Below are 26927 nucleotides of genomic sequence, written 5' to 3'. Positions count from 1 at the left end.
TAGAGTTGATGGCAATTGAACAGAATTCAACCGAATGTGTCGGGTAGAGTTGGGCGATAGTAATTCAGCAGCTTCAGGGAGGAAGTGGATGGATTAGAGCTAAGAGGAACCTCCAGGCCTGCTTGCTGTCCGCCAGCTTGAGGAGATGGTCTGCAGAGGCTTGGGGTGGAAGCAGGTGTGGTGTAGGTGGGCAGTGGGGAGATGGGTGGGCAGAGGGTCTGATAGTGTCATTTGGGACATGGGATGGAAAAGCATAGATTCTTCCTTTGGGAGCCAGGCCCCAAGCTGGGCTTGGGGCCCTTTCCTGGGTGACTCCCAGCAGCACATGGCACGTGGAGGGTCCGCGTATAGGGAGCAATGTCCGCCTGTGGAGCAGGAAATTGTTTACATTCCTTATGTTCCATGCAGCAGCTCTGGGAAGCTCTGGGCCCCATTCCCAGCCCCAGCCGCAGCCCCAGCCCCAGGGGACCTGGTGGGGAGAGAAGGGCAAAGGAGCAGGCTCCCCAGCATGCTTGCAGCTCTGCCATCAAACTAGGATACTCGCATACCCTTTCCATTTGCTTTGCCTGTTGATTTAGCCAGCAAAGGATGAAGCCGCTGATCAAGACTCTGGGCTCACACATGCCATGCTCTTCCTTCTGTGCCTCTGCTTATGCCGTTTTCCTTGCCTGGAGTGCCTTTTCCCTCCTCTTGTACCCTTCCTTGATTCTCTCCTCTCTTTCAAGGCTGGCTCAAAGTCCATTCCTCCTGGAAGCCTGCCCTGACTTCCCCTTTACCCCCTAAACCCCAGGCTGGACCAGGTCCCCCTTCTCAGGGCTGCCCAAACACCTCACTCTCTCTTTGTTGTCACTGTCTGGACTCCCCTTGCTCCCCCACTAGAAGGAGACCTTTAGGAAAGGAATCACATCTTGTTTACTCCTGGGTGCTCACCACAGGTCAATGGTTAACACATGGCTAGAAGCTGGTGAAAAGCACATTCGTTTGAATGAGACACTACTGTCCTCAAACCCAGCCCTTTCACTTCTAAAACTTGGTCTTTGGGCAACTTGCCTGACCTTTGAGACTCTTAATGTCATCATCAGTAAGAAGGGATCATGATATCATTGTAGGGTTGGGAGAATAGATGAGATAATGCAGAAAATTATCAGTATAGTACCTGGTTTCCAGTAGGTACCTTGGAAGTGGTCAGGGAGAGATAGTCAATACCATGTCCTTGTCCTGTTACCCCTGTGTCTAAAGGTAGGAAAAGAGGCAGTTTGATAGGAGGCAATTTGAATGTCCCAAAGCAATAGTATTGTCCTCAAGAGCTAGAGGAGGGGTTCATGAGTCAGCTTTGGTTCTGTGACAAGACCACTAGGCTTAGAGTGAGAATACTTACTTGTGAGTCCTAGCTCTGTCTCTTCACAGCTGGGTGTCATAGACCAAGCCATGTAACAGCTCCTGAAGCCTCAATATTTTTATCTGTAAGAGGGGATAATAACCACCTCACAAGGTCATTGTGAAGCTGAAATGAGATTGCCCAGCTGTGAAAACACCTGGCCCAGCTCACAGGAAATGCAGAATCACGAATTATTGAATATCAATCTGTATAACATTTGAGAAAACTCTGAGCAGATCTCAGCTTAGGATACTTTCTGGACATGTGCCTTATGGCTTAGTAGCTTACTGCTTTAGAGTCAGACAGTCCTGGGTTTGAATCCTAGCTATGTCCCTAACTAGCTGTGTGACCTTAGGCAAGCTACTTAAGCACTCTGAACCACAGTTTTTGTGGCTTTTGTTTTTGTTTTTGCATTTTTGGGTTTTTTCTCCATAAGTTCTTTAAAATGAAGCCAACTATCTCAGAGAGTTGTTGGGGGAATAAAATGTCGACACAGTCAGTTTCTGGCACATAGGAAAGTCTCAAGTATTAGTATTATTCTGCTTCTATTAAGACTGAGGGATAAACACTGATGATATGGGACTTTTGAAGTCCTGAAATGTAAAAGCTGGTGTGTTGCAGTGGCTAGGGGTTAGGGTTTGAGGGTAAGGGCTAGGATTGCATCTTTACCAACCAAATGGAAGGAATGAGCTCAAGTGGTAGGAAGTCCTTCCTGGCTCGGAGAGCAATGTGGGGGAAGTGCTCAGTACAGGCAGAGGAGAGCCCCTTGGGAGGCCTTTGGGAATAGGATTGCGCAGGCAGTGTGAAAGGTCAGAGCTGGTAAAGTCCTTGGAGGTCTTCGGTCAAACCCTGCCATTGCACAGAAAGGAAACTGAGGCCCAGAGAGACTAACACCATGGCCTGCTGAACCCCTGCTGGTGAGTGACAGAAATGGGACAGGCAATGTGCTTTTGCTACAACTAGAGGGACTGTGACGGTGATGGGTGCAGTCAGGCTGGAGCCACGGGAGGCATTGCTTAACTGGCTGTGACCTATGGTTTGGTGTCTTAGGCCAGTTGGTCTGTGCTTGGGGACTAAGAGTCCTGAGGAGAACTTGTCCCCACAGGAAGAAGGGAGGGAGCAAGGAGACAGGATGTGGAGGGCAGGGAGCTGCTGGCACTGGGGAAGTTTTCATGGAGAGAAAAGTGGGTGGAGGTGGGGGCAGCTGAAATCTCTCTGGCCTGAGTTCAAGTCCAATGGGTTTCCTTCTGTCTTTACATCCCCTCTTCTCCAAATTGCTTCTCAGTTCTCCTTCTGGAAACTTCGTTGTTCCTTTTCTAAAGAGATTTTGCAGAAATGAATTCCTGTGGCCACTTCACTTTCTCCTCTCCCTGTCCAGGGCCAGTGATGAAGATTTGCTTATCTTTCTACCTAGAGATAGCTCAGAGCCCAGGGAAAAGCCCAGCTCCTCTGGCCTAGAGGAAGGCAGAGCCGGGTGACTTCATAAATCTGGCCAGGCAAATTCCCAGAATGCCAGGCCTTGGTCACCCCATCGTTGCCTGGAGAAGCGCTGAGGGTTGCAGGCTGTGGGCAGGGCGAGTCTCACATTGCTGGCGATGATGGGAATGGAGGCCTGCTGCAGGATAGCGCTTCCTCTATTGTCGCCCAGTGTGCTCCAGGCATTTCACTTCTCTTGCTTTCTGTATACCTCACTGAAACCCAGTGAGGAAGATCCTGTGATCAGGGCGTCACAGATGAGAAAACTGGGGCTTCGAGAGGTGAAGAGTACTCACCAGCACCAGCTGAGAAAACAAAGGTGGGGAAATCCCGGTCTCCTGACTTCAAATCCTCTGCTCCGCACCCCGCCCTGCCACTAGGAAGCTGGAGTGAAAGAGGTGTCAGAGCAGGAGCAGGTCAGGAATTAGGGTTCAGACGATGGAAGCAGCTCCTACTGATGAGGAGGCGGTGGCGGCGGCCTTTGGAGCTTCTGTAAACCTCTGCTGCTCTCCAGAGGGATTTCTAAACTAAGCTGTAGAGACTGATCTGCTCTAGCGGAGGGAGGCTGTGGCTATGGGGGAGCTGAAGGCAAGGTAAGAAAAAAGGCCCATTGACGGGGAAGACAAAGTCTGCTGGGGCAGTGACCGGACCACAGCCTGGCTGCTGGAGTCCTGGGTTTTAATCCCATCTTTGTTCCTAGGCCTGTGACCTCAGATAAGACAGTTCCTCTTTGGGCCTCAGTTTTTGGATCTCTACCATGAAGTGACATGATTTCTGAGGCCTCTTTCAGCAGAGAGCCTGTGATTTTAGTCTTGGATGTTCAGATGGGGCCTTAAGAAAGGGAGGCAAGAGGGCCGCGCGCGGTGGCTCACACCTGTAATCCCAGCACTTTGGGAGGCTAAGACGGGCAGATCACGAGGTCAGGAGATCGAGACCATCCTGGTTAACACAGTGAAACCTCATCTCTACTAAAAATACAAAAAATTAGCCAAGCGTGGTGGTGGGTGCCTGTAGTCCCAGCTACTCGGGAGGCTGAGGCAGGAGGATGGTATGAACCCAGGAGGCGGAGCTTGCAGTGAGCCAAGATTGCGCCACTCTACTCCAGACTGGGCGACAGAGCGAGACTCCACCTCAAAACAAAACAAAACAAAAAACAACAACAACAAAAAAGGGAGGCAAGGAAAGACCTAGGGTTTGGTTGGGAGGGCATTGTCCTCAGGAACATAAACATACTTGGGAGCTGTCACACAACACAGCCCCTCAAAAAGACACATATGCAGCAGCCCCCTGAGTTCACGAGGTCCTTCTCTCAGGGGATGGTCCTTCCTGTTCGCAGGGTCTGTATCTACTTCTCCTCTCCTGAGGTCAGGGGAGATGCTCTAATATTTAACAACAGGTATGGCACAGGCTTTGGCCAGTCAGAGCAATCATGGCTGTGAACAGCTGATGTAAGACTGTGCCAAGGTGTACCAGCTATATGCCACCCCTGCCCCCATGCCTGCTTCCTCTGGTAGAGCCAAGAAAGTTAAGAGGGAGACTAGGGAACAAGAAGCTGGGGAAGTAAAGGCAGGAAGAGGGGTCACACGTTCTCCTTGTCCCTCCCTAGAACCCCGTGATGCTGTCAGCCCAGCCTCCCCACTGCCTCTCGGAGCTCCCTTCCCATGCCTTGTGCCCCGAACAAAGCAGTCTTGCTTGCCAGCTGCAGCTGCGTTTTGGAGGCTGATGGAATCAAGAGGATCTGGTCTGCATTCCATGTGATTATTCCACACTTGACAATGGGCAGGGCACCCCCAGGGATTCCACCCCTACCTGCCTGCAGAGTTGGTGCTTTACTAACCCTAATGGTCAGAGACCAGGGCTTTGTCTTACCCACTCTTTGCCATTGGCTATCAAGTCCCAGGGGAACCCCAAAGTCCCTCTTCCTCTCAGTTTTACTCTAATGCTAGTCTACTCCAGGTCTTTGCTACCATGTCCCTGGATTGCTGTGCTGGCCTGCTGGCTGCTTCTCCTCCCTCAGCCTCTAGGACAGTTCTCTTTTTCCTTACAAAGGTTCTTGAGTGCTTATCAATTGCTAGTAGCTGAGATTTCCATCAATATTTTTTGACTGATTAATAAGGACCCCTCTTTCCTCCTATTCCATGAGAACAGGTCATTTCCCAATTGGTCAAGAAATATTTATTGACTCCCCACGAAGCACAAGGCTTTTATGGGCTACAGAAATGGGGATGGCTGTCAAAGAAGCAGGAGACACAGCCCCTGCCCTCTAGGAGCCCTCACTATATTTATGAGAACCAGTAGCAAAAAGATAACCAATAATACAAGGGCAATCTTCCATTATGTATTATTTGAGGCTTTTCTGGGCCTATTAAAAAGTCTGTCACAAACTTTATAAAGAAAAATAAAATAGAGCTGGTAAAAAAAATTCTAGAATGACAGTTAAAATAGAGCATGATGTGTGAGAGGCCAGATGAGATTATACTAAATTATTAGCTAGGACTTAGGAAATAAAGCAGTGTTCTCCAGAAGTTACCCCGAGCTCCCTAGGAACAAATTATGCCACATTTTTCTTGTTCTCTCTTTTGATAAGATTCTAGAGCTTGGTTCAAAGGAGTGTCATAGATTTAGCATATCTTGAGTTCTACAGGGCTTTAGGAGAAATCTCTCATGTAGACTTTTAGAAAAGAGGGCTAGATGAGCGCATAGTTACATAGATTTAGAGCTGGTTGAAGGACTGTTCCCTGAGCGTATTGATGAAAGTTCCCTGGCATTCCTAGATCAGCTTGTTGTGTCATTAGGGTCTGTGTCCTTGATGTGGTCAACATTTTTAGCAATGATGTGCGTGATGACTACAGAGGCATTCTCATCTGTTAATAATCTGAGTCCAGGAGAAATAGCTAAGAATCAAAATTCTAAAGTATCTTGACTGCAAACCAATGATATTCAACAGGGATAAAAACAGAATTCCATATTTATGTCCAAAAAAATTAAGATCTGTAAGTATGGGATGGGGAGAATCTGGCTGGGTAGCAGTTTGGTGCATAAGCTGTGGCCTCTCTACTGAACCCCCCTAGGTTGTCAGGAACCAGTGGTTGAGGATGGCTCTGACTCTCAGGAGGCCTGTGTCCTGGTTGTTGGACTGAGTTGATCTAGAGGCCATGTGGCATCAGTGACAGGGGTAGTGTTCTTTCTCAAGCTGGTCATCATTGACCTAGGCTTTCCTAGGGGTGAGCCAAAGACTTAACCCTTTCTGTTCCAATGACTACTCAGCTGTTAAGTGTCCATTAGTTCTGGTCTCTGGACAGAACAGTGTCCTCTCTTCTTGGTTGGTGTGAAAAGAAAATCTGAGCAGATTTCTTCCAAAAATCTGAGCAGATGTCAAATACCATTCCAATGATCAGTCCTGTTTCTGTACCCAGGCTTCACTCTGACTCCCCTGGGTAACTCTCTGAGGACAACTGGCCACCTCCTTCTAGAAGGATCAGTGAACCACTGCCTGTTGCTATTTCACATTCATCCAAACATGCCTGGGTACAGAAGACTGAGCAGAAAACTCTACAAGCCTCTGTAGCCTTCCGTCCTCTCCTCCTCTGGAGACCCAGGCTCTAGAAGCTATGCCACATCATTAGCTCACTGTTCCCTCTGCCAGCCTTCTTCAACCCTTTCCTCCACATTGGACCATGCCTTTAAATCAGTTATCCCCAGACCTGGAAATGAATCAAGTGAGTAAATGAGCCTTGCTGGAAGCTGATCTTAAGACAGGGAGTAGGATCCCATCTGCACATTCATGGAAAGTCAGCTCTGGCCACATGGAAGTCACATCCAGTGACCCCAGCCTTTGTCCTTCTCTGAGGGCAAGGAAGGGGAATGTGAAAGTGTCTTGCCAGGTAACACTCAGAGGGCATGGTGGGGAGGATACGTAAATACCTCTAGGTGGAAAGAGCTGGAGGGAACAGAGGGATGCTGTGGGAGGAAGGGCCGGGGGGCTTTTCTATTGGGTTGAGGGCTCCTGGTAGCCTGTGGGACAGAGGTTATGAAGGCAGAGTGACCGCTGCTCAGCCTATCTGACTGATGCCTGACTACCCTGTGTTATCTCCTCCTGTCCAGATCACAATGAGGACCTAGGGCATCTGCCTGCTGACACCCCCTGGCCTGCAGTGACCATGGCCCCCCGCAAGAGGAGCCGCCATGGCCTGGGTTTCCTGTGCTGCTTCGGGGGCAGTGACATCCCTGAAATCAACCTCCGGGACAACCACCCTCTGCAGTTCATGGAGTTCTCCAGCCCCATCCCAAATGCAGAGGAGCTCAACATCCGCTTTGCAGAGCTGGTGGTCAGTGAGAGGGTGGGGAGGGACAGTGACAATGGAGAGGACGGTGGATGGACAAGCAGAACTGGACAGAGGGCAGGGCATCTGTCCTGGGGTCTCCATCTCTCAAAACTCCTCTTCGGAGGAGGTAGGCCCCCAGGACACTTCAGCTATGTTGGAGAACCACAGTCTCTCGCTGGGATGGACAGCATAAAGGCTGTCCCCAGAAGAATGGTCCTACCTCCTCTCTGCATTGGATTGTAGACCACAGGGTGCAGTAGTTAGGTTATCATAGGAAGGGGCAGCTCTGGGCTTTACAAACTAAGATGGTGAGACATCTCAAAGAACATCAGAACATTTGACGCCTTTCTCTCTTCTGCTCCTTGGAGTTTTCCTGGGATCTTTTAATGTCCGAGACACAAAGAAGAGACATAGTGGGATTCTGTGGGCAGACACTGGGCACCTCAGAACAGGGGATGATTGGCTAGGAACATGGAGGTGGAAATGTCTGTCATGCGTGAGGTCCCAGTTCAGGCCTGGGATGATTATATGCTGTGCCTAACAAGGGGCAGGTGGAAGCTCTGCCATTCACACCAGGACCAGCCTGTGCTGACTATGCAGTGCCTGCCCAGGCCAGCCTTCAGACTGCCCTTGTGAGAAGCCCCTGTGTGTGCAGCTTTATACCATGGCCACAAATAGACTAGGAAAGAAGCATGATTTCTTCTCTCTTTGGAGGTCTGGTGGTGAGACAAAGTCTGCACACCACAGGAGGTCCCAGGCCTGGTAAAGAGCCATAAGTACAAGTTCATCTACCATTAGCTCTTGGTCACTCATTCTGTGGTGGGCCATTAGTAAGCAAAGAAAGAATGCCATGTGGTTGGAATGTAGTTTTATACTTGTATTTGCTAATAAATATACCTGGTTAAACCAATCCAGCTCTTTCAATGACAGGGTCCCTGTAAGATGAGATTATGCAGGTTAGATGAAAAAGTTGTCCAGCTTCCTTGTCACATCAGGTTTAGGAAAACTCACTGTTTCCCAATTTTTAGCTTTCCTCTGGATGGAGCAAGTGGTGGGGGACAAAGTGTTTGCTAGTGTAGAATAATATCTGGAGCCTGATCCGTGTTAGTCAGGGATGTTTTCTTGAGTAGAGTGAGTTTTGAAAGAAGGATGTGATGGGCAGTGTTCCTATCTTTGGCTCGTGTATTCAACAGATATTTATTGGGCATCTTCAGGACAGGGACCCTTGCATGGCACTTGAGCAAAAACAAGGGTGAGTCAGACAAGTCTTGCCTGCAGGAAGAATAGCATCAGGTATCTCTCAAACAAGTAAACAATATTTCTTGGAGAGACTGCTGGGTGCTGGGCTGTCGGGGGGGTCCTAGGGATGTAGTGATGAGCCACCAGAGACCTCCCCTGCCTCCAAGAATGTGAAAGCCTAGTAGGGAAGACTGATCTTGAGGAGCAGAGACAAGTGTGATGAGTGCTAGGACAGGGAGCATTCACGGGGTGGGGGCATGGGAAGCTGTATTCTAGACTGGGAGAAGTCACAGTGGCCCCTGTGAGCAGTGACATTTTCACCGAGATGATAAGTGAATGAGGTTCAGGACAATGACTGCAGAAGAAACGGTATATGTGAGTGTCAAGTCAGAAGCTGGGTCCTTTTGGGGTACACAATGAAGACCAGAAGAACTAAAGTTTTTGGATTAAACCCTAAGGGCAGTGGAAAGCCATGGAAGATTTTAAGCAGCGATTTGAGGTGATCTGATCACTTTTCTAAAAGATCATGGAAGGTGCTCTGCTAAAGAAGCGTTCTGGGTTTACCATTTGGAGTCTTTTGCCTCCTAATCCTACAGGTTAGAGAGAAAGGTGCCTTAGACTAAAGTATTAGCAGTGAGATGGAGAGAAGTGGACAGATTCAAGAGCTATTTAGGAGGAAAGATAATAGGACTTGGTAGGATCAAAGAGTGAGTAGGAATCAAAGAACAGCCCGGTTTCTGACATGAAGTGTTGGATGGATGTTGGGACCCTGGACAGGATAGGATATACTGGAGGAGATTCAAGTTTAGGGGGCTGGGATGATGAATTCAATTCATACATTCTTTCTGTACATCAGTTTCCTTTATCTGTAAAACGAGTTGTTACAAGTTATAAATAAATGAATAAACATTACACACTTAGAACAGTGCCTGGGACATAGTAACTCTACGTAAGTACATCAGAGTGGAGAAGTACTGGAGACAATTGGGCCCCAGGGTCTGGAGTTCAGGAAACTGTTGGCCTAGGGGTACGAGTTTGAGAGAGTCTGAGATAATAGCTGAGTCCTGGGGAACAGGTGAGGGAGGACGGTGCCCTGAAGGACTTCATTTAAAGATAGGATAGAAGAGGGGAAGTCATCGAGGAAGCGCACGCAGAACATAGGGTGAAACAGGAGAGACTGCTCAGGAGGGTAGTTGCTAAAGAAACCAGGGAAGTGAGCAGTCAGCAGTCATATGCTGCCTGGGCTGAGCAAAACTACCATTGATTTAGAGATAGAGAGCACTGGCTGGAAAAGACAAGTACATCAATAACCTGAATACAAGCTCATGTGGAACTGCTCTGTAGTTCAGGAAGGGAGAGATTCTTCTTACCTGGGAAGGTCCACTGAAGGCTTGCGGGAGGAGGCTGACACTGTGCCCTAGGAATTAGACCAGGTCCTTAGTGTGAGTGGGTACGGAGGCCTGTCCAGGCAGGACTCGCTGTGTAAGCAAAGGCACAGAGGTTGAAGAGGTGCAGAGTTTGTGTTGGGAAATGTAAGGTGCATATAACTCTCCTCTTTCTTTTATTTCTGATTTTGATCGTGGAAAAGAAACCTCAAACAGCGTTCTGGGAATTTTGACAAAGAACTTCTTGGGATACCTAGAGAGCAGTTCTAGGGAAGAACTTTTGTATGGGATTAAATCTGCAGGAGTCTTGAGTTCCAGAAGCAGGTGAACTAATGGGTATTATTTCAAATAACCCTCATCTGTGCTATCTGAATGGCAGTCCTTGGCCAGATGGGGCTACTGGCTCGTCTGAATTGAGATGAACTGTAACTGTAAAATGCACACCAGATTTTGAAGACTTAGTGTGAAAAAAGGAGTGTAAATTATCTCATTATTCATTTTCTACATGATTATATGTTTAAATGATTATATTTTAGATTTACTGGTTTCAATAAAATGTACTATTGACTTCATCTATTTCTTTTAAATTTTTTAACGTGACTAGAAAAATTTGAAAATATATGTGGCCCATGTTATCTTTCTATTAGGCAGTTCTGATCTAGGTGAGAGAAGAAAGTCTTCATATTCTCCCTTGAATAAAAGTATAGGGAAAACGTTACAGATCTCAAAATGTAAGACTATTATACTTCCTTAGATATTGTTTTCACTGTTTATTGTATTTGAAAATATAAAGGTTAGTACTATTATGCTTTGTTATGCTTAATTTATGCTTAATGCAAGTTTCGCTTTTGATTTTTAAAAAAGCACACAATGTTCTCCATGGCTCAATAACTAGTCCTTTGATTAGCCCTTGATTAGCATTAGGCGTTGCTCATGCATGATAGGAGAAGCAGCTTCAAAACATTTTCAGGGGCCGCCTAGCACAGCAAAACCTTTAAATTCACCCCAAAATACCTAGGAATTACCCCAAATATGACCTCATAAAGTTCCAGTTTGCTCCTTGGAAAGTTTGGACTAGCCCGATGGAGCCCGGCGCCTTCTCTTGGTGATCCTGCAGTGGGAGGGGCTGCCTCCAGCAGGCACTACCTCCCTCGGAAGCAGGGAAGCAGATCAATGCCTCCCTGGGCATGGCTCGCCCATCCTACTCTGATCAGCCCCTTGTTCTCACTAGCTCTCTCCAGACAGTGCTAGGGCCCATGCTGAGTCTGGGGGAGCCAGAGAATGTCTAGGGGAGAGATTCGCAGGGCAGGTAGACCTGAAGGATGGGGCGAGAATCGGAGAGAGGCAGAACTAGATCTGCGACAACTCCCTTCTTTGTTAGGCTTTGTATTATGGTGTCCACAAGCTTAAGAATGACAAGGGATGGAAGAAAAGAAACCGCGGGGCAAGAGGATCAGAAGCTAGCAAAGCAATGCAGGAGACGCGCAGGGAACAGGGTGACCTGAAGCAGGAGGGTGGATTTGCAAAGACAAGGTTGGGGGTGGACAGGAAGTAAAGGGAGTACAATGGAAGACACATAGGGCTGGTTGAGGCAAGGGGATGGGGCTGTATTTCTCACAGAAAAAGAAATGCCCTCTCATATCTTTGTTGCTCTTCGGGAGGAAGATAGTAGGCTGAGGAACTGATTTGGGGGAATTCTAATTTCCTGCAGGACTGACTATTCTAATCTTAACCATCCCTAGTGTCAGACATATTTTTTTTTGTCTTTGCAGGATGAATTGGATCTCACTGACAAAAACCGGGAGGCTATGTTTGCACTGCCCCCTGAGAAGAAATGGCAGATCTACTGCAGCAAGAAGAAGGTGCCCTCTCTGACCCTTCCGGCCACATCTCAGGGTCCATTGCATGGGGTGGCTGTTGCTGCCTTGCCTGCTCATCCATTCACCTGATGTTTATTACGTGCCAGCACTGTTCTAGGTGTTGGAGGAACAACAGTGAATAAAATAGAAAAAGGAAATTCTGCTCTTCTGGAGCTTACACCCACAGAAATAGGATTCTCTTTTTCAAACACCCTTTAAGCAGGACCTGCTGCATTCCAGGACTGGGGCTGGCTGGGAGAGAGACAAAGAAGCAGAGTCTGGACTCTCTCGTGCCTGCTCCCAGGCATGGAGGGTGGGCAGCCTGGACCATACCTGGAGCACCTTTGCTATAAGAAATCAGTTTGGGGGACAGGGGTGTCCTCTTTTGGATCCTTAGCCTCCACCCTGTCCCAGGCTAGGGCTCATACATCAGTCCTTGTCCTCCTCAGCATATCCTCCCTCTCCTCTCGCTCATTCAAAGATGCTGTTAGCCTCCTGCTATGGCCCTCCCTAGAAAGGGGTATGCTGGGCTCCAGTCCAGCTTAATTGGATTTGATGTCCTCCCTTCTGCTTCCCCAGTGGCTGTGCATTCTTCTCTCTGCTGTCTCCATCTCTGTGTTTCTTCAGCTTGCCTCTGTCTCTATGTCTCTCTCTTGCCCCCTTTCTATTTTAGTCTTTCTGTTTCTTTTACTCCTCAATTTTCTTTTCATGGCCTACTTTCCTCCTCTCCCCTCCACCCTCCCAGTTTTCAGACTCGAGTCCCAAGTCTAAAACTTGTTCTTCTGCCCTCCTACATTGCTTTGGTGTTTGGGCACCAGAGCCTGGCTATTCCCATGCCTGAGGCTCAGGCTCCCTCCCTCCTGGGAGGAGACAGGAAGGTCTGGGCAGAGTCTGAGCCATGTCTTCTCCGTGCTCCTGTGCCCACTCATAGCTCTTCTCTTACTCTTCCTGCTGAAGACATTTATCCCATCCCCAGGGCTCCACACTGAGCCAGACTGACCTTATAACATTGGAGGATTCAAATATACACCATTTCAGAGTTGCAGGAACCTGGAAAACAACCCAGTGTTGATGCAGTTTCATTCTTTATTTTATAGATGAGGCCAAGAAGGCCTAGAGAGGCAAGACTCACCCATAGCCCACCCAGTCACTTATGGCAAGTGACTGCCCATTGCTAGAACCCGGGACTGCTGGGGAGGATAGTGCTAGAGGCTGAGGACCTGTGACAAGAGGCATGGGCTGCACACACTATAAGCCATTGTCTAGTATACTCAATGCACGCTTTATTAAGCACCTGCAGAATGTAACATTCTGTGTTTATGCATCTCATTGTGAGAAAAGCAGGTCTTTAAAAAGCTCAAATCATGGAAAGAAGGAAGGAAAGAAATTTCAGGAGTAATTGATCATATCTCATGATTCTCTATTTTCCAAATTGATTTACTATGTAGTTCCCTTAAGTTGGTCTCTTCTACAACTTAAAAAAAAAAAAGGCCAGGCATAGTGGCTCATGCCTGTAATCCCAGCACCTTGGGAGACTGAGGTGGGTGGATCATCTGAGGTCAGGAGTTCAAGGCCAGCCTGACCAACATAGAGAAACCCCATCTCTACTATTAAAAAAGTACAGAACTAGCCAGGCATGGTGGCACATGCCTGTAATCCCAGCTACTTAGGAGGCGGAGGCAGGAGAATCACTTGAACCCAGCAGGAAGTGATTGTGGTAAGCTGAGATCATGCCACTGCACTCCAGCCTGGGCAACAAGAGTGAAACGCCATCTCAAAAAAAAAAAAAAAAAAAAAATTTATTAAAATACAAGGGCATCTCTCACTGTCTTCCAAACCAAACTGTAATTTCCCCCCACACACTTTCACACCCTTCTACCTTCCCACATGGCACTTCCTCTGTCTATAACACCCTCCCCACCTGTCTTAGCTGTAATACTCTTTAATAACCCAGTGTTCTTAGACCACTCAGGCCCACCCCCTACAGCCTTCTGTGTTGGATGAATCACCCTCCAAGGTCTGCTATAGGCAGCTCTACCGTAGAACATTGACCACCCTTTCTCTGGTACTGGACTGTTAAGTGGAAGGCAGAGACCATGACTCTTTAGTCCATACTCCGTACTTTCAGAGCTCAGTATGGTGATTGGCATCTAGTAGGTCCCCATTCAGTGCACATGGCACGGGTAAATGATGAGACAGCAAGTGCAGGAAAGGATGTGTTTGCCGACGCAATTGTTTTTGGTGCTGATTCCCCTCCCCAAGGCAGAAGACAGAATGTTTGGCCTTCAGTCATGGAGAATTTAATACGTATAACCATGGTTAAATTTAACATTTAACCATGTGAAGTCATAAAGACCCAAACAAAGCAGCTTTCCTACTGGTCTAAAATTTGTATTTTGTGAAACGAAATAGAAAACATCGAGTGGATGGAGCTGAGAGCTGCAGGGCCTGCTGGCAGCTGGCAGAGAGGTGGTTTGTCAAGGAGGGTCTGGAGGAGGTTAAGTTTTCATGCCGATTTGGAAGCAGGAGAGTGGAGAAAGATGGGGAGGAGCCTCCAAAGTGACCTGGGGCACAGGAACAGGAATGAGCAGGACGAGAGGGAGGCCCAGAAGCAGATCCATTTGGCTGGAGAAGGCTGGATTTTCAGTCAACATTAATATTTCTTTAACTCCCATCATTCTTGCCCTTACTTGGGGAAGAGTCGAGCCTGTCTCTTGAGGGCTGAGCACTGGGCCAGAGGTCCTCGGATCTGGGCTCTGCCTCCCCGCTGCACATCCCCCTCATTCGGGCGTTTGCCAGGAATTAAATCACAGGCCTAAGGGGGTCTCCTGAGTCTTTTCAAAACCCAACCCCTTGGAAATTTCTCTCTTTTTCTAAAGTTACTATTTAGTGAGTGCCTATTATGTGCCGAGTGTTTTCTATTAGTGTTCTAGAACTACCTGAAAGACTAAGCTTTTAAATTTCCCAACTGTCACAGACCAATACTTTTGTAAAATATGAGAATGAGATTATCAGAAAAAGTAAAAAGATGTATAAAAATAAACACATATTTGAATTAGATTTAACAGCCAGGAAATTATATTTCATTAAATACAAGCTGAGCAAACAGAACAAGAGAAAAGAATTTTTAAAAAATGGTGCATGTTGCTCACTGAAAGTACATCCACCTGCATGGTTTCTGCCCCTGTCATTGGCTGGCCATGAGAGTCAATGTTCATCATCTGTGTTTCACCAAGGGAGAAATGGAAGCCTGGGAGAGTATGTAATTTCCTCCAGCCCACCCCACGTGGGCGGAGCTGTGAAATGAATCCCTCTGCTGACATTGAATGAAGCTCAGGATCTCAGGCCACGGGCCTGCCTTGCCTGTTGGTCCATGCTGTCCTTTTTCTTGTTTCAGGAGCAGGAGGACCCCAACAAGCTGGCGACCAGCTGGCCTGACTATTACATTGACCGCATCAACTCCATGGCTGCGGTGAGTGGCCGCCCCTCTCCTGCCCTGCCCCCACCTGGAAAGGCTAAGACAGAGAGTGATCCCCCCAGCCCCCACCCCGGACACACCAAACTGCCTTTTCCTGCTCCTCTGCGCCCCACTGCCCACTCACTGGAGTTCAGCTTTCCAGTTATTCACGAAATTTTAAGGTAATCCACCCCTCCTCTGTGCAATCTCAGAGTCCCCCAACCATTTAAACATTTTAAAATCCATCTGGGCATCACACAAACTTGAGAAATAAACCGGGCCAGTAATTCTCCCCATTTCACAGATGAGGAAAGTGAAGTCCCAGCCCAGAACCTAGGTCTTCCCAGGGGCCAACATTTGGTCTCAGTAAACCATTCTCCGAGGCCTCACCCTTTCTGAGGCAAGCATGGCCCCTGGGTCACACCTGGGCTGGAGTGCAGGGGGTTGGGAGACAGGCAGCCCAGCGTGACTTCTGCCCCCTTCTACCTGCTGGCCCTCAGATGCAGAGTCTTTACGCATTCGATGAGGAGGAGACGGAGATGAGGAACCAAGTCGTGGAAGACCTGAAGACGGCCCTCCGGACACAGCCTATGAGGTAACTCAGTTTCCCCCTTTTGCTTCCTGCCAAGTCCCTTCACAGTTGGTCTCCTTGCCTTCCTGAAGCCCTGTGCAGTGCTCTGCTCCCACGCCGGTCCTCCTGGCCAACTCCGCCTCACCTGACTTCACTTCCCAGCCCCTACTTCTCTCCTGGGAGGCTGCCAGGGCTTGGGAGGAGGGGAGAGAAGCCTGGGAAAGTGGGATAAACCTCAGGTCCTGAGGAGCTCTCTAAAGAGGAATCGAGGGCAAGTGCTTTCTAAAATTTATTGATTTATTTTTGGTAAGGGGACAGAATAGGAAGGTGACCAAATGGACAAGGTACATAAGAAAGAGCCGTCTGAGGATGAGCGGGGGCAGGGTGAGTGCCCCATCCAGGAAAGGAGGAACGCACAGGTAGAGAAGTACTCCAGCCACTAGGGGGGGTGTGGTGTCTCTGGATGGGATTTGCCATCTAGAATGGGAAAAGCGGTAGAAGTCCTGGAGCCATAGGAGGACCCCTTTCCCTTCCCAGGCCACAGTGTGTGGGGCCCAAAGTGGGTCTCCTTGTGTTTGGGTCTGCCCCGTGGTGTGGGAACGCCGACTGTCAAATTTTCAGCAATTTTGTAAGCTGGTTGTTAAACGTAGCTATGATTAAAATTTCAATTATATAAGTTTAAGATTCAATAAGTTATATCAAAACAAAGGTAATAACTACTTGAAACTCTTCACTCCCAAATTACCTAATTATTTTTCTACATTTTACTATAATGTATACTTTTGAGTTTACATGCATTGTATGTGCATCGAAACACTATGAAATATGCATCTCTTCCCAACTCTGCATTCAATGACATCAGTCTGTAGCTTGAAATTGGCTATGCTGGGAGCATTTACACTATGGAAATGAGCCAACAATCAGGAGCCGCCCTCCACTCTTCTCCTGGCAAAGAGCTAGCCATCCATTGCGTGGGGGTGTCGATGTTGTCTGAGCTGAGCTCTCGCCCCAGGAGACTAGAAACAGCCTCAAGAAGAATAGGAGCATCCTAATTGTCTTGTTATTCTGGTAGTGGTGGGGTTCTGGAATGGGAAGGGGAGAGAGGAAAGGATGAGGTAGTCAGGAAATACAGGGGTTGAAGGGAAGTTGTCAGGTTTGTCTCCTACCCCAACTTATTGTAATTTCCCTTAATAATATTCTGATAACAAAAGTCACACATTGTCATTGTGGGAAGTTTATGGAATGCAGAAAAGCATGTAACAGAAAAAAGTGAAAAATACCTGTTGTTAACAACTTAGTCTGAGAGCACATTCTTTTATTTTCTAGGCGTATTTGTACAATAACATAAACACAAATACACTTGGGATAAGTAATGTTATTTGTAAGAGTTTTCTTAGATCATTAATTATTTTACTAAATCAAGGGTACCTGTGTGTGTGAGCATGCCATGGGCATCCGGCACCCAGGTGAAACCTGTGGACTGCTTCTCAGGAATGATGTTTTAAACAATAGCTACAAAGATAGGATGAACAAATAATGGAAATACAGCTACAAATAATAAATGTGAGATAGCAATGAATTGTGCTTCTTTATACCTTAAATAGCAAGAGCCAGCTGCGAGTCTGATAACCATCATAATTTTGAAGTACTAAGGAGTGCAAATGGTATTTTGAGATACCTGGTACAACTGTAATTTGGTATGAAAATAGCTGTGATTTCTTGGGGTGACAGAGTCACAGGTTATGCTAATACTACTGTCATTTATTGCCGATATTCATCACTGAGGAAAATACTAAATTTTAATTAGAAGTTACCAAAAATAAAAATGTAATTTTCTTTTCCCACCCAAGTCCTTGGATCTGTGAATGCTATCCACAGATTCTTCAGCAGAACAGACTGCAAATTAAGAACCCCTGAGCTAAATGGATTTTAATGTTTTTTGTTTTTTTTGTTTTTGTTTTTTTTTTTTTTGCTAACATTCAAGATAGATAACTCTGCTATTTTCTTTAGGATCCCTTGAAATGTAGTTTCCCTAGGTTTAACCCCATGACTCCATTACTCTGATGGCCTTCCTATCTGGAAGTCCTCTTTGTTATCTGACTGTAATTCTCTTAATCTCCATCCTCACTGGAGAGGAGTGTTCAGGTTTAACAGCTCTGATAATTATCATGATCATCCCCTTCACATTCATACCATTTTAGCTATGCAACTGACAATGATATGCAAAAGCACAGTATTTAAAATGCAAATAAGACACAAGTCTTTTGTGAAGATGATAGGATTTCAGTGCTTTAGATAAACTACAAATAAGCCAAGTAGCTACTGTAGGTGGGAAAAGGTGCATGGTGGTGCACAGGTAAGGGGGTAACTATTTGCAAAGTGTATGCAGAATCATATGCAAATACAATACATTTTATTTGTTAATGGCTCTGATTTGTAGGTTTGTGACCCGCTTCATTGAGCTGGAGGGCTTGACTTGTCTGCTAAATTTTCTTCGGAGCATGGACCACGCCACCTGTGAGAGCCGCATCCACACCTCGCTCATCGGCTGCATCAAAGCATTGATGAACAACTCCCAGGGGCGGGCACATGTGCTGGCACAGCCTGAGGCCATTAGTACTATAGCCCAGAGCCTGCGCACGGAGAACAGCAAGACCAAGGTGGCTGTGCTGGAGATCCTGGGTGCTGTGTGCCTTGTGCCTGGTGGCCACAAGAAGGTGCTGCAGGCCATGCTGCACTATCAGGTGTACGCAGCGGAGCGAACCCGCTTCCAGGTGAGGGGCCTGGCCGGAGGCGGGATGCCAGCTGGGTGGGACGGAGGATGTCACATGTGAGTGAGAGCCTGAAGATTCTTTGCAGCAGAAACTGGGGGAAAAGGAAGGTAATGTGGTCTGCATGCCTGCTCCTGGAAGGTAACAGGTGAAGAGTACTGGGACCTCGAAGGCTTGTATAAAAACACATGCAGGGCCTTAAGAGTTATGAGTTTGGCTGGGAAATGGACTTGTCCTCCTTACTAGTCAGTGGGTTCCTGGAAGCTGGAATATTGGCCTGCATTATTTTTGGGGCTCTACATCTCCAACGTCAACACCTGGCTCATGATAGGGGCTCAGTCAAGAATTGTTGAATTGAGTGCAGTTGCTGAGATCGAGATTTTAGGTGCTATGCTTGAGCCAATGCCTAATGTGGAACACTGGGACCATCCCTGGGGGGCTTCAGTCATGCTATTCTCTTTTCTTTCCCTGACCTGCCCAGAAAAGTGTCAATGAGATGAATAGTAAATATGAAGTGTCTTAGTACAGTGCCTGGCACAGAGTAAGTCCACAGAGATGTGAACTGATGTTACAAACCCTATGGTTTATTGCCCAAAACTGGGTCCTGACTCTTTGCAGAAGATGGAAAAGGGATAAAAGCAGTGTCCATACCATAAAGGAGCTAGGCAGGGAATACATATGAGCTGTAAACAGCTGGAGCACGATGATAAAGCAGCACTGAAGCACTGCTCAACCATGTAGACCAAGCCCCAGAGGTTGAGTGGAGAGGAAGTGAGGCAGCACTGCCACTGAGGTGAGGAGAGGCAAGGGAATTTTCTAGGCAGAGATGAGGTTTGGGGCAGCCCAGAGTAAATTGGACAGACCTGATGAGATGGAGAGAGCAGAGGGGGTATTCTAGGTAGTGGAAGCGACAGGAGTAAAGGTGCAAAGAGGCCACACTTGTGGGGGACTCAGCCCTCTCCTGCTCTGTCCTGCATTTCCACCTAGACCCTGCTGAACGAGTTAGACCGAAGTCTGGGCCGGTACCGGGATGAAGTGAATCTGAAAACAGCCATCATGTCCTTCATCAATGCTGTCCTCAATGCTGGAGCTGGAGAGGTGGGGTGCCTTCTCCTTGCCCTTGCTGTTCCCTGACTTTCTGGACCTGGGGTAGTGTGAGTGTGTTGCTTCCCCAATAATTGTTTTTGATATTAAACCCGGGAGGGCTCCTGGGGAGTTGCCTGCATAGGTAGCATCATGCATTGTGAACAGACCCAGAGCTGAGCTGGCTGATTCTGGCTCAGGTTGGTGGGGAATCATTGGTGGGAAGAGGGTGAGTTTGGGACCTTGTTTGTAGAGAGCTATTTCTGGACTGTTTTCTGGTTGGTTGGTCATGTTCTTCTAGTGCCTTCTGTTAGGTATGCCTTCTGGTTTCCCTTACTTTTGGGGTCAGAATGGGATTCTTGAAGTATAAAAATAGCAACAAACTGGGAGTGGTGGCTCATGCCTGTAATCCCAGCACTTTGAGAGGCCTAGGCAGGTGGATCGCCTGAGGTCAGGAGTTTGAGTCCAGTCTGGTCAACAGGGTGAAACTCCGTCTCCACTAAAAAAATACAAAAATTAGGTGAGTGTGGTGGCAGTCACCTGTAATCCCAGCTACTTGGGAGGCTGAGTCAGGAGAATCGCTTGAACCTGGGAGGCAGAGGTTGCAGTGAGCTGAGATTGCGTGATTGCACTCTAGCCTAGAGGACAAGAGCAAAACTCCGTCTCAAAGGAAAAAAAAAAAAAAAGCAACAGTAGAAGAACTTGAAAAGCAAGTGAATGTTCCAAATTCTAAGGCAATCAGATGCCCTGGTCAAGGTTAACTTGAAGGACAGAAGGGACAAAGGGAGCAATTTAATGATCTTTACTTTCCCTTTTTTTCTGCTGGGAAAACAATTTTTTTTTTTTTTTTTTTTAAACAATTTGTCCTTATGCCCTGGGTTAGGGAAGGCCGGTTTGGGGAATAATCTTCCCCTCAGGTGCTAACATCACCTTTGTTGGTACCAGCTTTTCATGGCTGTCATGTGCTCTGATTAGCTGGTAACCACACCTCATCAGGGAATTGTAACAAGTGTCATCCCTGTAGATTAGTCATGTTAGACCATTTCACAAATGGGGAAACTAAAAGCTTTCCCAAGGTCACAAGACCAGATCCAAGATCTGTCTGATTCCAAAGCTTGTGTTCCATGTCACTCTGCAACACTGCTCTTTGATGCTGAAGGCTAAAACTGGCAAGGGGCTTGAAGGAAGTGGGGCAGGGGACCTAAAAGAAGCTGGGCTTGCTTTAGATTAAGAAATAAGGTCTCCCTTCTTTCTTGGAACTCTGGGACTTGAAGCATCTCCAGGTGAGTTAGCTGTGGGAGGTGTGTTGGGTCTGTGGCTAGGGTGGTGATGAGGGCTCCACCGGGGATGTTGTGGAAATTGAGATCTGCCAATGAGTCTGGCCCTCCCTTGGTGACCCCCAGGATAATCTGGAGTTCCGCCTACATCTACGGTATGAATTCCTGATGCTGGGGATACAGCCTGTGATTGACAAGCTCCGGCAACATGAAAATGCCATCCTGGACAAGTAAGGTCCAAGCAACCGTCTCCATTGCAAACCTGTGGGGACAGTGCCTCAGATGGGGATGGTTGGGACCTTTGTGAAGGCTGCTCTTCCCACTGGAGGCCAGCTGCCATACCCAGCATAGATTCAGAATCCGTTCTGTGGGGGGCAGGGGTGCCCTTGTCTGTTCTCTTTGCTGACCGGCTTGTCTCATCTCCGATGTTATAGACAGGTGAACCCAGTAGCCCTCAACCATCGCAGTACTGCCCCCTGGGGGGCATGTGGAAATATGTGAGGGTGTTCTTTGGTTTTCAGACTGGTTGGTGGTGGGCAGTACTGGTATTGGTTGTTGGGGGCCAGGAATGCTAAATGTCCTGCAGAACCTTCCTGCTCAACAAAGAAATGTCCCACCCAAAATGCTTGCTATAAAGCCCTTGTTGATCCAAGGGCACAATTATGTTCCCATGTGATACCAGTGAGGCCCCACTGGTTCTGTCCCATTCGTTTAGGCTATTTGATTACACTAGGTTTTAAGGGACAGAGGGTGGATCCTTTTGAGGTGGAATGAGTGGATGTGTGCATGAGGATAGAAAATGAGGGAGAGATTAGTTTTGAGGGCTGACTTGGAGACTCTATGCAAGTACTGGGGAAAATAGACATAGGGCTGATGTCCTCAACTGAGAGACACTGGGCAATGCCTGCAGACATTACATTCTTGGTTGTCGCACTAGGGGGTCCTGCTGGCATCTAGTAGGTAGAGGTTGGGGATGCTGCTGAACATCCTCACAGATCGGCCCCCACAACCAAGGATAAGCAAGCCCAAAATGTCAGAAGTGCTGAAGTACAGAAGCCCATTCTAAGGTGAAGGGACCCCGGATTGGCCTCCCTGAAGGAAGGTCATGGGATCTTATAAAGGTCAGACAGTGGGTGTCCTACAAACAGTGGCTTCTTTCCCATTTTGCCTTTACCTTGCTTGAATGAAGCTTTCAGATTTAGCCAGTGGGGGGCTCAAAGGGGCTGTAACCCTCAACCAAGGGTGTGTCCTGGCTGTAACGTCTACTCTCTCTGCCTCCCCATTCTGTCTAGACATTTAGACTTCTTCGAGATGGTGCGGAATGAGGATGACCTGGAGCTAGCCAGGAGGTTTGACATGGTGAGGAGCCGGCAGGGTGGAGCGACTGCAATAGGGCAATAGGGTTCCTGGTGGCCCCACAGCCACTTTTCTAGACCCTGTGCTGTGACAGGGCTGGTGTGGGCTGGTTCCCTGGTGGGCACCCCCATGGCCAGGTCCTGTGATCAGAGTTCTCCATAGAAACACAACCAATAGGATACATATAGAGATAGATAGATGAGAGGGCATTTATTAGGGGAATTGGCTCACACAACTATGAAGGAGAAATCCCATGACAGGCTGGAGTTATTGCATGGAGAAACAGGGAAGCCAGTAGCATGGCTCAGTCTAAGGCCGGGGGCCTCAGAACCTAAGGGGCCACTGGAGCAAGTTCTGGAGTCCAAAAGCTGGAGAGCCTACTGTTCTGATGTCCAAGGGCAGGAAAAGAAGGGTGTTCTGGTTCCAGAAGAGGAAGGCAGAAAATTCACCTTTCATTGGCCTTTTTGTTCCTCCAGACCCTAAGCTGATTGGATGGTGAGCAGCCCACAGGATGGAGCGATGGCAGTATGGTAGTAGGGTTCTAGGTGGCCCCACAGCCATTTCTCCAGGCCCTGTGCTGTGGCGGAGCTGGTGTGGGATGTTCCTTACTCAGTCCTCTGAATAAAATGCCAGTTTCTGGGAAACACCCTCACAGACACACTCAGAAAGAATGCTTTACCAGCTATCTGGGTATCCCTTGATCCAATCAGGTTGACAACTAAAATGAACCATCACATCCCACTTCCAGAGCCTTGGCAGTATGCTGGCTGTGGAAGCCTCCCCTGGGAAGGCATTGGCCTAGGAGGAGACTGAAACCCCCAAAGGAAAGGGAGCAAGTTATTACATGTGATTAGTCTCAAACACCTTTCCTGGGCTGACTTTCCCATGCCTTCCAGCAACTTCCTGAGTCCCCTCTCCCCATCCCTAACCAGACCATGCTTAGCAAACTAAATTGTATTTTCATTTTAGCCTCAGCAACCCTGAAAGCACGCAACTCTGCTTTATTGTATTATAAAATCCCTATCCAAATAGAAAGCTACTTTTGGATGGTGCTTTACAGTCACTGAGTGCATCCCATTACATTTTCACAAAAGCCCTGGATTTATAGATACAGAAACAGAGGTTAGAGGGGATAAGCAGCTTGCCTGTTGTTGTACAATTAAAGCGTAGATCTGGGGTTTGAACCCAGGTGGTGGACCTGCGCCACATGCCACCTGCTACTTTGAATCTTCTATGCCCCTGCTCCCTTCCCTGAGTTTGGATCAGTAGTTCTCAAGCAGGGGCGATTTTGCTCTCATCTCCCCTGGGGACATTTGCAACATCTGGAGACATTTTGACTTGTGTGAGGGGGTGCCACTGGCATCTGCTAAGGAGAGGCTGGGGTGCTGACACACAACCTACAATGCACAGGGCAGCCCCCAGCCCCCACAACGAGGAATTATCTGACCCAAGATGCCAATAGTGCTGAGACTGAGAAACCCTAGTTTACATAATTGACTATCTCCCTCTTCCTTTTGTCTCTCTCTTTCTAAGCCTGGGCCAGAGGCAGGGGAAGAAAACCTCTCCTATGAGACAGGGCGTAGTGGAGGGAAGCAGGCTCTTCTACCCCCTGCTGACTTCCTCTGCTGCCTACCCCCCAATCACTGTGCCCTCTTCTCTCCCAGGTCCACATCGACACCAAGAGTGCTTCCCAGATGTTCGAGCTGATCCACAGGAAGCTGAAGTACACGGAGGCCTACCCCTGCCTGCTCTCTGTGCTGCACCACTGCCTGCAGATGCCTTGTAAGTACCCTGTACTTGCTGCTTCCCTCGACTGGCCTGAGCCTTGACTTGGGGCAGGTTGAGACAAGACTTTGGGACCTCCCTGGATTGGGGAGTGTGACCATATCTCCCTGTGCACTTGCTCTTGGGAGGCCAGGCCCCGTGACGGAGACCCCTGCTTTTCCTTCCCTCCTTGGGGCCAGGTCTTCCACTGTCATCTGGGGAAGGAGCTGGGGACTTGGCCCTGAGAAACTCCAACATCCTACTCCAGAAACAGTAGCTTGATCACTGCAAAATTAAATAGCTCAGCGTTCAGCTCATGATGGGGGAGAGATCAACATGTTGGGGAGTTCCAAAAAGTTTTGTGCTTGGGGGAGTAGCACAGATGTGGAATGAACATGGTTGTTTTTTTCTTAAGGTTTTATCAACTCCTTTATCTAGTCCTTGTTGGCTTCCCCCTTACACTCTTGCCCCTGCTTCTGCCTACAAATACCAAATGTCAGCATCTACGGGAGCAGATGGCTAAGTTCTTAAGATCCAGGTGTGCACAGTGATTGAATAAATTGTACGTAATTGCTAATAGCCACTCCAGAATGCAATTTGAAATGAGCTTTAACTGTACCCCTTGGTACTTAAGCTCTTCACAAAGAGAATATTTTGAAAACACGTGTGGCCCACCATAATGGTTGATGTTGGCAGTGTCAGCAATCATAGTGACAGTGATGGCAACTGTGACTTATTGTGTGCCAACTCTGGGCCAGGCATGACATGAGGTCCTTTAGCACATCGTCTCTGAATCTTAGAATGACCTAAGGAATACACATTATTATGTCCATTTGAATAGTGAATGAACCTGAGGCTCAGCGAGATATTTACATGTAGAAAGAATTTTGGTTTCTGTGGGGTCAAGGGTTGAGATAAAACATGTTCTGCCTCTGTGAGCTAGTGACCTGGCTTTACACGATTTTGCTGGGTGAAAGGTAGACGGTAAATGATACCACTTTGCGACGCATGTGTCAGTAGACTGGTGGACAGGATAGATGCAGTGACCTGAATGAAGAAGCTATCAGTTCTCCAAGGCTCATTGCAGAAGGTCTTCATGGAGGACATATACATCTCTGGGAAACCTGACTTCTTGTGCTCCCAGGAATTCCTCTGTTTCCTGTTCCATGGGTAATGTGAATGGGTTCTTCTACTCTGCCCCAAAAATGGGACTTTGCAGACTCAATATTCTACCTTGTAGGCATTGTGGTTTGCTTTGCTGTCAGGATTGAACTTGTTGGATTTTTATGATGGTCAATAGAGATAAAGTGCTAGGGATTAAGGCCCAAGGAAAGAGAGTTTTTGGTTATTACATAAAAAGGAAGTCCATGTCCAGCCAGATGACTGTCATTAGAGGGGATGAGAGTGAGACTCTATGAGACCACACACAACACACTATGCCTTTACCTTCGTAGTTCAAGGTCACTTCCACAAGAAATCTTCTCGAATTCCATTAAGCACTTCTCTAACCCATTTAGACTCTCAGTGCACACCTGTAATCAGTTTCCCTTCATCTTTCTCTGTAGAGTAATAGTGTAGATAATACTAAAATATATTTTTTAAACAACTTCCCTGGAGACTTCATTATTCAGCATGTAATATTTTGGAGCAGGTGGTTTTTATAGATAATGTAAAAAGCAGTCTGCATTTCCTGGGCATAGTATGCTTAGGGTCCAAACAAGGAAGAAAGGCAGCCAGAAAGTATTTCAGGGAGTAGAGAAGTATATTGGGGAGGTGGCTGACACATCTGTAGAAGTCTAGTTGCTGATAATCAAGAGATGACTGAATCAGCGAGTTGCCATTATCAGCAATGGCATTGCCTCTTCCTGTAGACTGGGAGCTTACCATGGGTGGAGAAGGGCATGCCTCACCAGCCAGAGCCCAGGCAGTGACTCGAGGGTGGGGTGCTAGGGGACTCCAGGGCTCAGGAAAGATATGATACCTGTCATCCCTCAGACAAACGGAACGGTGGCTACTTCCAGCAGTGGCAGCTCCTGGACCGCATCCTCCAGCAGATTGTCCTCCAGGATGAGCGGGGTGTGGACCCTGACCTGGCTCCCTTGGAGAATTTCAATGTCAAGAACATCGTCAACATGTGAGCAGTGGCCAGTCTTTGCCCTGTCTTCCTCCACCTTCCTCATCTCTCTCTGGTCTCACCAGTGAAACCTCAGCTCCCTTTCACAACCCAGTCATCCCCAAATGAGTCTTGGGGAGTATTGTCCAACAGAACTCTCTAAGCTAATGAAAAAAGTGCCATTTCGTTACTGTTCAATGTGGCTGTGGAGTACTTGACACATGGCTAGTATGACCAAGGAACTGAACCTTAAAGGTTGTTTCATTTAAATTAGCCACATGACACGTGGCTAGTGATTATTATCTTGGACAGCCAGCACAGGTGTATTGGGCATGTTCTCGACCCTCGACGATCCACTGCATGGGTTGGATAGATGGGGAATTTAAACACATTAACATAGAACGAGGGTCAGCAAACTATTGTGCATGGGCTGACTCCAGTCCTCCAGCTTATTTGTGTATGGCCCATGAACTAATAATAATTTTTACATTTTAAACAACAAACACAAGTATAAGTGACAGAGACTGCATGGTGTGTAAAACCTAAAATATTTACTCTGGCTCTTTGTAGAAAGTTTGCTGACCACTGACGTAGAACCTGACCATTCAATCATGAGGTTGCTGGATAAGGTTGTCAGAGCCTAAGGCCCTCTGGTTTACCATAGTTTATTGACCTTGGATAGAGAAACACAGAGAAACAAATTTAAATTTATATCAGTTAATAAGACGGCCTTACCTTAATGTACTAATTTTTAATTTTAAGCTTTTACTTAACTTTCAGTATGAGTTTGAGCCACTTGCCCTTAAAGGAGATAAATTGGCTCTCAATTCATTATGTTGCATTCCAAAGCCAAGTAGACAATTATTTTCCAGC

At 47.5% G+C, this 26927-nt stretch overlaps 1 protein-coding gene across 2 annotated transcripts in view; it reads left to right on the top strand.

The window, feature by feature from the left end:
• The window catches only part of DAAM2 (dishevelled associated activator of morphogenesis 2), a 115548-nt gene that overhangs the window by 60930 nt on the left and 27691 nt on the right, over positions 1-26927 (top strand). For both annotated transcript variants that reach the window (XM_011944273.1, XM_011944265.1), the window contains exons 2-11: positions 6959-7182; positions 11576-11665; positions 15060-15134; positions 15620-15714; positions 18131-18464; positions 19449-19559; positions 20948-21051; positions 22114-22180; positions 23842-23959; positions 25937-26075. In XM_011944273.1, the coding sequence (XP_011799663.1) occupies positions 7015-7182; positions 11576-11665; positions 15060-15134; positions 15620-15714; positions 18131-18464; positions 19449-19559; positions 20948-21051; positions 22114-22180; positions 23842-23959; positions 25937-26075 (1301 nt within the window). In that variant the 5' untranslated portion in view covers positions 6959-7014. The remainder of the gene's footprint in view (positions 1-6958; positions 7183-11575; positions 11666-15059; positions 15135-15619; positions 15715-18130; positions 18465-19448; positions 19560-20947; positions 21052-22113; positions 22181-23841; positions 23960-25936; positions 26076-26927) is intronic.

Source organism: Colobus angolensis, unplaced genomic scaffold (assembly GCF_000951035.1).
Source record: "Colobus angolensis palliatus isolate OR3802 unplaced genomic scaffold, Cang.pa_1.0 Scaffold105, whole genome shotgun sequence".
Lineage (NCBI taxonomy): Eukaryota > Metazoa > Chordata > Mammalia > Primates > Cercopithecidae > Colobus > Colobus angolensis.
Note: the sequence above shows the minus strand (reverse complement) of the source record. Positions and strands in the feature narration are given on the sequence as shown.